Here is a 12716-nt window from a genome sequence, read left to right as displayed (position 1 = left end):
CACGCCAAGCTTCTGGCTTTCAGTCTGTGCTGTTCTTGTCATTTCTGCTGACACTATGTGGTAACTCCACACACCTGTGCCATTGCGGGAACAAGTCTCATATCCTGCTGGCAAGCTCAAGACTTGAATGCTGGCAAAATGAGAGAAACATGGGCATACTTTTCAAAGTGCAAGGTTTATTCACCCTAAAGTGACGCCCTTTGTTCTGGGATTAAGCCCTCCATTTCTGTGGTTAAAATTTTCTTTTAGAATATAAAACAATGGAGAAGATGTCTACTCACTCTTTGGGACTCTTCCTGAGCGTGATTTTCTCATGAAATCTTTATTGTCCTGTTTTTTCTGTTACCTGACGGAACCCATCTCTCTCATGCATATAATTGTACTCATTTTGTGTGTGTGTAATGATTGGTCTAATGTTTGTCTTGCCAACAACGAGGTGGCTCCAGATGGGCAGGAACTGGGAGGCTGTTGCTTCTTGTCATATCCCCAGGACCCAACATCCCCAGGACCCAGCACATCACAGGTACTCAAGACATCACCCAATAGAGTGACGACAGACTAAATAATTGCATAGCTAGGAGGCAGTTGGAAATCATTCTTTTTTTTCTGAGTTGGAGTCTCACTCTGCCACCCAGATTGGAGTGCAGTGGCCGCTCTTGGCCACCACAGCCTCGATCTGCTGGGCTCCGGCGATCCTTCCACCTCAGCCTTCCAGGCAGCTGGAACTAAAGGTGCACACTACCACACCTGGCTCATTTTGATTTATTGTAGAGATGAGGTCTCGCCAAGTTGCCCAGGCGGGTCTTGAACCCGTGGGCTCAGGCAATTCACTCACCTCAGCCTCCCAAAGGTGTGGGATTACAGGCTGAGCCACTGAACCCGGCTGGATATAATTCTTCTGGGCAAAGTAAAATACTGGTATTTATGGCCTATTTTTTTTGTGTGTGGAGATTTTGCTGTTTTATCTCATCTCAAAGATGGTGAACCACAGACCTAGAGTACACAGTTGTACCTTTTGCCTTCCTCTAAAGTTCTTTGCATTCCACTTCTGTCAAATAATAACAGAAAATGGAAGGATAGAGACTAGAGCACTGCATTCAGGGAGGTGGTCCTAAAGAGCAAAACATAATTGGCTGTGTAGAACAGCACAGAGCCCCAGATCCAGTGCTGGGCGAGCAAGCCGTTATTGTTTCTTGTTCCCTGTCAGCGTAGGTGTCAGGATGAGGGTAGGGGTGCTGAAGACTATCTCATTCCCGGATGAAGTCATCCTAGACGGCCATCCACACAAGGGATAAAAGTCAAATATTCTCCTCAACTAAAGGTAGACTTGAAGAGATTTGACTTTACAATCTTGCAAGGATAATGTTCTGTGATATCTGATTTTCAACTGGACAGGTGAGTATTTGAGCTTATTAAAACAAAATCATGAAAATGACTTGTATTACTCCTAAGTCTTTTGGCTTATGCTATGAACGACTATATTAATCAGCTGCTTGGAAACGTGTGTTGCTCTACATTTCTGTAGAAACTATCAGGTTCTCTAGACAGGATACAGTATATTCCAAGAGCAAATCATTCAACCTGTTGCCAGCATCTAGATATGAATTGCTCTCTCTTCCACCCAAGATGGAAGAAGGGGAAAGAAGCCTAACTGAGGTCCGGGGAAACAATACTATATAACCCAGAAAAACGTAAATGCACCCTTCAGATTGAAAGAGAGATAGTGCCTCTGGAGTTAATTTAATATGGAACCTGAAAAAAAGAATAAAAACTTTCTTGGCAAGCTAAAGAGATCAGAATGAAAACAAATAATAGAAATCCAAATACGAGAACAGGCCAAGATAAAGAAAGAAGGTAAGAGAAGGGGGTTTTAATGAGAACAGATATGATAAACTGAAATGTCTTTTCCTAAAAATACTATTTAAAATATTTTAAATATTCCAAGCCAACATTTCACCCAATATTTAATGATGGAAAGCTAATGGCATCTGCATTAAAACATACATAAGATAAAAGTGATCACTATAGTTAAAAGTTTTGCATTTTGTTCAGAAAGTATGGTTGTCATATGATAAAGAAAAGTGGTGATTGTTAGAAAGAAGGAGTAAAAATCTGAAGTTAATCTACGGTTTAACTAGCAAACTCTAAAGAACAAAATGCAAAGCTATTGGAATTAATGAATGTTCAATGAATCATCTGGTAAACAAACACATATCCATCTATCTCTCCTTCTCTCCCTCTAATGATTTTCTTACACATTCACAATGATAAGTTAGAAATTTGGCAGGAGTGAAAAGTACTATAAAATATTATAAAAAGAACTTGAGAAATGTGTGAAATGAATATGAAGGTAATGAGCTGCTTTATCAAAGATCAATTAGAGACATTTTGACTGAAAGAAGAGATGTGTCATATTCCTGGAAGAAGTCAATTTTTATAAAGATCCTAATTCTTCCTACATTAACAAAGTTTAGGCAATTCTAATAATTCCTAACAGGATTAACAGAATTTGGCAAAGTAATTTTAAAGTTCATATGGAATACAAGTGGATAAGAACATCAAAGGATATTTGGAAAGAGAGAATATTGAAAAAGAATTCACACTATCAGGCAATAAGCCTTAAGTTATAATAAATAAAACAGTGTAGGTGAATGAATGGAAATATTCCACATTGTAAATATCTCTATTATCCCCCAAATTGGTCTATATGTTTTTGTTGCATTAAAAAAAAAAAGTCAAACTGATTTCATTGTTAATCTGGGAAATTAAAGGTGCAAGTAGCTAAGTAAATGTAGAAAAAGAAGGGGATGTTCCAGATTATACCATAGATTCCAGAATATACTATAGAGCTATAATAAACAAAGCAGTGTGGCATTTAGGCAGGCATATATGGATATATTAAGGAGACATAATAGAGAGGTCAAAAATATAATTCCATACATTTAGGCATTTAATATATGAGATAGGTAGCATTTCCAATCAGTGGTGAAAGAGAGACTAAATGATAAATGGTGTTGAGACTATTTGGAGTTGGAAAAGCAGTTAAGCTACTTACTACTCCACACAAAAATCCAAGGTTAAACATTAAAAATATTATCAATTAAAGAAAATTCAGAATAATATTTTTATAACAATGAAGTACAAAAATGCTTCCTCAAAAAGCCTTAACACATAAAAGCCATGAAGGAAAATCTGACATTTTAATATATACGAATATAAAACAGAGGTCATCATAAAGCTAGTAGAATTATGATAAACTTTGAGAAAAACTGTCAACATGTAAAACAGAGAAGGACATTGTATACATATGAATATCATTTATTATATAAGGAGCAATAAAATCAATAACAAATTATAACAAACCAATAGGAAATTTTGTTAAAGGGTATAATTGGATAAAGGCTATTTTATATAAACAGTTGTTTAGAATAAAGTACACTTGCATTAAATAGTTCACTACATGCACCAAAATCTTGACTCATTTGATTCCCCCCCCCCGTGGGAGCCTTCTGATAAAAAACAAACCAAACTGTTAAAAAAAAGGAAACAAATGAAAAGAGGAAGGTAATAAGTTATGAAGATATACTTTCAAATGTATTTTCATATATATAGAAAACTGGGAGGAAAGACATCAATATGTTATCTTTAGACAATATAATGAAGGGTAGTTAAATTTTTTATACAATTCTGTATTTTTAAACTCTCTATAACGAGCGTGTATTTCTTATATGATCAGAAATGGATCTCTCTACATACCTAAATAGATCAAAAGATGGATAGTGAGGCAGACAGATATTTAAAATCTTGGGGAAAAGCCAGGGTCAGCCCACAAATCAAGAGTTCTTTGCCCTTCAGCATCAGACGGCCAGGAAGGAAAACAAGAGAGAAAAGTTTATCGAGTTAGTTAAGGTCCCCAGGAGAGAAGAAGACAATGCCGTGTTCTAGTTATAGGCTGAGAACTGTGTAGGAAAGATGCATGTGCCCAGATGAGAAGGAGAGAAGGCGCTGGCATTGTTATTCATCAGCTTATTAGAGGCTATCCAAGGACACACATCTGATCATCGTTAATGGGAAGTGGCCTGTGGGATTCAGAGGTCACACTATGCATGCCAACAGGTTCTCACTGGTCCAGCATTCCAAATGGGAATCGACTTTGGGTGGCGAGCATGGGTAATGGGTGGCAACTTCACATCATTTAACGTGACTTGCCAGGTGTGCTCACCAGTCCCAGATCACATTTTGCTCCCTGTGTTGCCCAGTTTGAAACACACGCAAAGGAGATGGCAGCTTGTCAGAAATTCCAAGTCTTTAGTAAGCACTGGGGATCATGAGATCTGCATCTAACATAGAGCCATTTGGAGTTCTTTTCTAAAATTCCAAGGATTTGGGGGCAATGTAAAAGAAAGAAGCTGCCATTTTCAGGCTAAAAGACAAGCAATTTTTTACCATATTAGTTCTTCCTCAGGGTTAAGAGGTCATGGTGCTGACTGTTAACCTTTTTCATGAGGTATCAAACTAAGTGACAAGGCCAGAAAGGATCAGAAGTGGCATCCCTTCTTCTGAGGGGGATATCCCACCCCTCCTTAGCATTAAAAACAAAATAAAACACAAACAAAAAAACCAACCTCCTCCTCAGTTTAGTAGGAAAGCGACACATTCGATCGATGATCCTGTAACAATGGGGGAAAGTGATCCATATCTAAGTCCAAAAGAAATTCTAGTTTGTACTGAGGGAAATACTAAAATCTGAGACTATAAAAAGGATCAGACAACAACAGAGTTGTTTCAGTAAGGCCTGATCTCAGTTTCAGTAAGGCCTGCCTACACACAGAATCAAAAGAAACACTTAAAGGGAAAGACGGATGGATGTAAAAATACCAAAATGCAAAACTTCTGTATTATCATTCTGTATTACATGAGTATCAGTAAGTCCAAAAAGAAAACCAAATAATTATCCCAAAAGATGTTGAAAGAAATTCACTAGGTAGCTACTTCTTTGACGAGCTATATATTCTTAATCAAAAGTCAACATAAGATCTAACAGTGAAACATGAGAAACATCCCATTAAAGTAAGAATCAGACAAAATTTCTACTATTCTCATTATTATTTAACATTGCTCTGTTAGTATTTACTAACGCAATGAGGGAGAACAGATAAACAGAACAGTAGGAAATTTCTTACCTGCAGGCTATTTCATATCAACCAAATATAAAAGAGGCAATAAGGTAGCTAGCTGATTATGAAGTTAAAAATCAACAGCTCCCCTATATACAGAAAACATGCCATGACAAAATATGTAAGAAATACTCCTTTTCTAAACACTGTGAAAGACATTATATCAGAAAGATTAAATTCTCTGCAATATAAAATAAGCATTCAACATGATTTCAAACAAAATTAAAATGAAATGTGGTTAAGATTTGACAAAATGATCCAGACATATACATGTGGGAATAACTAGGAAAAACCTGACAAGAAATAGCAATTGGAAATCAAAATAGAAAGTGGTACTAAATTACACAGGTGGCTGGGCTCAGTGGCTCAGTCTGTAATCCCAGCACTTTGGGAAGCTGAGGTGAGTGGATTGCCTGAGCCTGCGGGTTTGAGGCCAGCCTGGGCAACTTGGCGAGCCTCATCTCTATAATAAATAAAAAATTAGCTGTAGTTCTGGCTACTTGGAAGTCTGAGTCGGAAGGATCGCTGGAGCCCAGTTTACTCCCACCTGGGTGACAGAGTGAGACTCCAGCTCAAAAAAAAAAAGAAAAAGAAAAAGAAAGAAAAAAAATTACACAGGCAATCCTGGGATCGGTGGCAGAGAAATTTAGCAAAAGAGAATAGAGAATCTGGAACTAGAACCACTTAATATGGCTATTTGGCATATACTAAAGGTGGTATTTGAGACTGGTAAGGAAGAAATACGTAGTGTTCAGATAAAAAGATATCTTTCTGGGAAAATCAACTTGAAACCTCTAGGCTCATTCTTTACTATGCATAGCAAGAAATATATTCCAGAGATAGCAAAGTTTCAAACTTCGAGCATAAAGGCATACAGGCACTGAACTAACATTGACTCTTATAAAATATTCCAAACACAATTTCCAATTTCACTGACAAAGGCAATGTGCCCAAGTTACAACTTCACTCCTCCGGACTCCCTGGTAGCTGAAGGGGGCATGAGGCAGCTGTGGCCAGTCAGATATCAGCACAGGGTTTTGAAGAAAGCTCAAGTTTCCTGAATACAGAGAGCCTCCGTGTCCTCTTTCCCTTCCTTCCTCCTGTCTGGTTTATAACCTACTGTTATTAGGAGGCAAGAGGCATCAGGAGGGAGGGAATTTCTCTGTTCTCTGAGAACCACTGGTTTATAATATTACTGCCTCATCTCCAACAGAGGGGAAAGATAGAAGAGTACCTCTTTTTTTTTTTTTTGAGTTGGAGTCTCACTCTGTCGCCCAGACTGGAGTGCAGTGGACGCTTCCGGCCACCGCAGCCTCGACCTGTTGGGCTTCGGCGATCCTTCCGCCTCAGCCTTCCAAGTAGCTGGAACTACAGGCGCGTGCTGCCATGCCCAGCTAATTTTTTATTTATTGTAGAGACACGGTCTCACCAAGTTGCCCGGGTGGGTCTCGAATCCACGGGCTCAGGCAATCCACTCACTTCGGCCTCCCAAAGTGCTGGCATTACAGGTTGAACCACCGAGCCCGGCCAAGTACCTCTTTTAAGAGTGCTCTAAGGATGTCAAGGAGACAGTTTGAACTTACTGATGTGAAAGGTTTTCAGAAACGGTTGGGTGTTTTCTTATTTGTGGCCCAACTGAGATCCAACTGATTCTAGTGAAGATAATCTCAGAGAGTAATACATTTTTCTAAATTTACAAGAGACCCCAAATTCATTAAACAAACACTGATTAATTCAATATATAAGCCTTAAACAATGTTGGACATTATAAACTAATAAACAGATATGCAAATTCAAGGGAGTACCCCCAAAACCTGGAATTTATCAAACATTGTACCCCAAAAAACCCAGAATTTATTTATCAAACATTGTGCATTTATTCTTACATGTTTAAACTTCGGTCACCTTCAAAGTAATCTCTGTTTGATGCAAGATACCTATCAAGGTGCTTTTTCCACTGCTCAAAACAGTTTTGAACTCGTCAATTTGGAGGCCTTTTAGTGCTTCTGCCATTTTTGTTTTACCTTTTCCATGTTGGAAAAATGTTTCCCTTCGAGGACTTCTTTCATCCGGGGGGGAGGGGGAGAAAAGTTATTTGGGGCAAGACCAGGTGAATAGGAAGGGTGGGGCACAGAGATCATGCTGTTTGGGGGCGAAACCTGTTGAACATTTAGTGTGGTGTGAGTCAGTGCGTTGTCACGGTGAAAGAACCAATTACCTGTTTGTCCCAAAAAGCATTCACTGAAGCCAAACGCAGCCTCTACAATGACACTAGCTGGTACACTGATGCCAATGGGTTCCTAGAACACTTACTTAGTTGGGGGAAGCCTGTACTACCAGGGGCCCATCCAAAGGATGATTCAGGTTTTTTGGGGTCCCCCTCGTATATGCATTTTAAAGACAAACAAAAGAATAGAAAAATATATATGAGATACATATATAAGGAGAATTGTTTAAATACATAGAACTCTTCAAAAATATGTACAATTCAAGGCCAGGCACAGTGGCTCACACCGGCAATCCCAGCACTCTGAGACACTGAGGTGGGAGGATTGCTTGAGTCAAGGAGTTCGAGAAAAGTCTGGGCTACACAGGAAGACCTTGTCTCTACAAGAAATAAAAAAAAAATTAGACAGGTGTGGTGGTGCATGTCTATAGTCCCAGTTATTTGGGACACTGAGGCAGAAAGATCACCTGAGCCCAGGAGGTCAAGGGTGTGGTGAGCTGTGACCATGCCACTACCATCCAGCCTGGGCAACAGACTGAAACTCTGACTCAACATATATACAATTCCATAGACAAGTGGGCTCTTTCTGGCTTAACCTGGAGAGTTCCTCAGCAGCACTTCTGCTGTGCTAGATTAGTTGAAGCAGTCACAAGCCCACCCAGATTCAAGTAGTGGGGCTCTGGATGCCACCTGTTGGTAAGAAGAACATCAAAGAATTTGCAGGCATGTTTTAAAACCACAAGCTGCAGCTATTGAACCTTGCAATTCCCCTTCTAGGAATTTATCCTGTAGGAGGAAGCAAAGTTGTACATAAAAGATGTCTGTAAAGGATGCTCATTCTAGCATTCATCATAACAACGGCTCTCACATTTCTGCATGACTCAGATGACCTAGAGGGCTTGTCAAAACAGATTTCTGGACACCACCCAAAGTTTCTGATTAAGAAGGTCTGGGGTGGGGTGGAGAGCTTGCATTTTTAAAAGTCTCTAGGTGATGTTTATTCTGTAGCTCTGGAAGAGCAGACTTTGAGAACCACTGATTTATAACATCGCTTCCTCAAGTTCTGTAATTGCACTTGCCTCCCCATTCCCTAAAGAAAACTTGATTTCAATATACCACAGTGGAACAGGGAGAGAATGCTGGCCTTGTTATTATCTGGCAAATGTATTCTTAGTTACCTTTTTAAAAAAAAATGAGACAGGGTCTCACTCTATTACCTAGGCTGGAGTACAGTGGTACAATCATAGCTCATTGCAGTCTCGACCTCCAGAGCTCAAGTGATCCTCCTGCCTTAGCCTCTTGAGTATAGCTAGGACTACAGATATGTGCCACCATGCTCAGCTAATTTTTTAAAAGCAATTCTGCTGGAGACTGTCTCACTATTTTGCCCAGGCTGGTCTTGAACTCATGGCCTCAAATGATCCTCCTGCTTCTGCCTCCCAAAGCACTGGGATTATAGGCATGAGCCACTGTGACTAGTCCTAGTTACAATTTTGATAGAAAATTCTGGGCAGCCGAATGTTAAGTTCTAACCTTCTAACCTCAACCCAGAGTCACAAAGTAAGATCAGTGTGACAGTTGAAATAGGAGGGTGTCGAAGAAACTTTGTTTCCCTATACTCCTTAACCTCCAAGAAAAGGTATATTCATGGCCAATGTCACTCCTCATCCCCTTTCCTTAGTTACTCCAAGCTTTATAGCCACCACAGAACCTGTTACTAACTTGGCAGGCACAGCAATACTAGAAGTAGCAACTTTTCTAGATTATGAACCATTTCTATACTAGGAAGCCTGAATTTCCCCTAACGGTGGTCTTACACTGTCTACTTGCATGTATTTGAAGGCTGTCCTCTTTTGTTTTCTGGCAATTCTTGACCTTTACTGATACCATTTATTTGGCAATATTATACCCTAAAACATAGAAGCAGCCTATGGGGAAGAACGGGGTTAATCCTTCAGAACATCGAAGAATGCTCCTGTATTACTTTCTTTTATTATTATTTTTATTTTAAATATGTGGGGTACAATTCAGGATTAGGTATACAAATTCCTGCATTACTTTCTCTAAAGGACTGACATAGTCACTTCCTTAATTCAGAACTCTCCTCAGTGCTCATTTCATGATTTACACGCCCCTTACCTCATACCAGTTTCCTTTAGCAGATTTATGTCTCCTTCTCCCTATAAGAAGTCTGTGTTCCAGGTCTTTTGAGGTATCTCGAGTTTCTCCAAATATGTACTGTGCAGTCTACCCTTGCATAAATGCTGTTTTCTTGCCCTGAAAGTTCCTCCCCAGGAATTCTGACCTATGCTCGACATGTGGCACAGGCTTCTCCAGGATGACCTCCTGCTGTTGGAAAGGGTGCTGTACTCCTCTGTAATCCCATGGCATTACGGACACTTGTCTTATATGATGAGTATCTGTCTCCTACAGCAGTGTAAGTTCCTTGAGGACAGAGATCACATGCTTCCCTTGAGGGGTCAGCACAATGCCTCGGAGCTCAGCATCACAAGAGACTTTAGGGAAGCACACACCAGACACAGGCATGCAAAAATACACATGTCCTTTCAAAATGAGCCACTGAAATTCAAACCTATGATATGAAACCTGAAAAAGAACTATGTCATAGGCCCCACAGGTTTTAAAGAATATGCAAATAAAGCAAGTGTTTCTTACTTTGAGCTGTAGTCGCACCCTGGCCAAAAAGAATTTCCAACAGTTTTCTCTGGAGTCCACCATGCCCAGACCACGAATTTCATTACGAATTCCAGAAATTATCTTGTCCATATCTTCATCACTGAACATATCTGGGATTTCTCCTGTCCCCAAAAGAATGTGTAGAAATACTGAAAGTTTGTCACAATTTAAACTTTAGATATGACTTTTTAATGTTTGAAATGCTTTATAAGACAAAGTTCAGCTTAAATGATAAAAAAAAGAAAAGTCTTTTTTTTTGCATTTATAGGACACATAACACATAGAGAATAAGCAATGATGAACACGCCCTCTAAACTCATACATGTAGGAATAACATTGACTTTACTTGAAGGCCTTCTCGTCCATAAGCAGACGAAGAAAGCAATATACTTCAAATTAGTTAGGTTTATAGTTCTCCCTAAAGACTGCTCCAGCAAATATCTCAAAGACAAATTATCTCTCTTTAAAGTTCACTGAAATTCCAGATAATTTGTCATTGGGGAAGATCTTTCAAGAAATGTGTTGGTTTAATCACCTGATGCCAGCAAGTCATTAATCAGCACAAGGAAGCTTTCATCTAGAACCTGGGCATCTGTCAGCAGGAACACAGTGGGCATGTTCTTGGCTCCGGTTCTGATGTACAAATTGGCAAGATCTACCTGTAAGGAAGGGCCATCATTCATGTTTTGTTAAAATGCTGATGCGGCATTGGGAGGATGCGTGTGAGCCCTGGGAGAACTGAGTCACTACAATGCCACAGCAGTGTGTGCTGCCTTCCCACAGTTTACTTATTCTTTCCTCTCAGGGACCCCATTATAGGGGAAAACAGAGTGGCGCCACCTCCATTTCTGGCACATAATGATGAGTGTCACATTTGTGGCTTAATGGAACAGAGGGGTGGAAACAGGCTGCTGATCAACACCAACTTCCTTTTAGAAGAGTGAGGATCAGTGATGCCTTTGTCCAGCAATGCAGTACGAGAAAGTCTGCTCATTTCAACAACCATCCTATTTCACTGAAAATAGTTTTTGATTATTTATTTGGTTAGTAATACCAAAAGCATATGATTTCATAAATGTAAAATACTATTTGACAAACTTGACGTACTATTGGGATGAAAAAGCAAAACTTGAAAAATGCACGAGAGTTTCTTGAACATTGTCACTCAGGCTGGAGTGCAGTGGCACCCTCGTGGCCACTGTAGTCTCGCCCTGCTGTTCTCAGGCCATCCTTCTGCCTCAGCCTTCCAAGTAGCTGGAGCCACAGGTGCCACCACGTCCAGCTTATTTTTTTATTTATTGTAGAGACGAGGTCTTGCTAAATTGCCCAGGCTGGTCGCGAACCTTAGACTCTGGCAATTCATTCATCTCTGCCTCTCAAAGTGCTGGGATTACAGGCGTGAGCCACTGTGTCTGGCACGTGCTAGTCTCACTGCATTTTCTTCTCATTTTCTTATCCAAAAATGGAAGAAGTCTATTTACATTTGTAAGGGAATACCTCCTATTCCATCCCCAGCCCCATTTACCAAACGAGCATGAACAGTGTCAGGTATCAGGCTTGGTTAATACAAAGTAAAAACATATTTGTGTGAGCAAGTGTTTAATAAATTATGTTCTGAACCAGGTTTGCATGTTATTAAATTTATAAGAATTCGGAGAAATGTATTATTGCTAATTTGACCATAAAGACAAACAGTCAAAGGTAATTAACACCTTGAAAGAGCTCCCCTTTCTCCCACAGTTGAAGGGGTGCCTTGGTCAAATCTAGGAGTCACAGCCAACATGGCCACTATCAGCTTCTGCTGTGTCTGCCAGACAGAAGAGTGAGGAGAATCGCCTGCCCCCTTTCACTCACCAGAAGCTCTTGGATTCCATAGCCTTCCGTCAGAGTGATCTGAAAAACCTCAAGGCTGCAGATATAAGCTGCCAGCCTAGACAAGCTCTGCTTGCCACTGCCCCCGACTCCAATCAAGAGGGCAAAACCCTGAGGAGTTCGTAAGATCCGACTGATGCGACACCTGGGAAAAGAGAGAGCCCCAACAACAACATGGAATCTCAAACGCCCAGGATGGTGCTAGTTTTGTTTATTCTGTAGCTAAATATTTAGAGACTAAATTCCAATTTTTATTGCAAATCTTTAGTCCTTGTTCGTTTGTTTCCCATCAAACAAAGATGCTGCTTGCATCTTTGCCCAGCAAACCTTCCTATGCTAATAACATTTTGGACTCTCTCATGGCTTTATGACTCACCACCAAAAGTCAAAAAAGAAAATATACAAAGACCTTGGATCTAAGTTTCAAAATTTTTTAATAGGCAACAAAGATTCCAATTCCACATCAGAATCCAAGTATGAGGACTTCAAATGGGGAAGGAATATCCTTATGTCAGAAATCTTTGCTATAGAATTACTTAGGAAAGAAAAGATTTGTCTAGACCAACAAATATCTCCATGTGATTTACTCTCAGACAAAACCCTCCTTCTTAGTATGAGTCTTACTTCCTTCACACTACAAATTTCCCTGTGACTTCACCATTCTAGAATAATTTGCTGAAGTCATTCAGTATCACAAAGTTAAATTTCCAGCAAGACTGATTAATTCCTTGTTCTATAGTATC

At 39.8% G+C, this 12716-nt stretch overlaps 1 protein-coding gene across 1 annotated transcript in view; it reads right to left on the bottom strand.

Annotated features, from left to right (window-relative positions):
• The window catches only part of DNAH11 (dynein axonemal heavy chain 11), a 194522-nt gene that overhangs the window by 168801 nt on the left and 13005 nt on the right, over positions 1–12716 (bottom strand). The window contains exons 7-9 of the mRNA XM_008047908.2: positions 11956–12118; positions 10637–10760; positions 10081–10223 (exon numbers count right to left, since the gene is read on the bottom strand). Of these exons, the coding sequence (XP_008046099.2) occupies positions 10081–10223; positions 10637–10760; positions 11956–12118 (430 nt within the window). The remainder of the gene's footprint in view (positions 1–10080; positions 10224–10636; positions 10761–11955; positions 12119–12716) is intronic.

Source organism: Carlito syrichta, unplaced genomic scaffold (assembly GCF_000164805.1).
Source record: "Carlito syrichta isolate Samal-C Ts95f unplaced genomic scaffold, Tarsius_syrichta-2.0.1 Scaffold39610, whole genome shotgun sequence".
Classification (NCBI taxonomy): Eukaryota; Metazoa; Chordata; class Mammalia; order Primates; family Tarsiidae; genus Carlito; species Carlito syrichta.
This window is presented reverse-complemented; position numbering and strand designations above follow the sequence as displayed.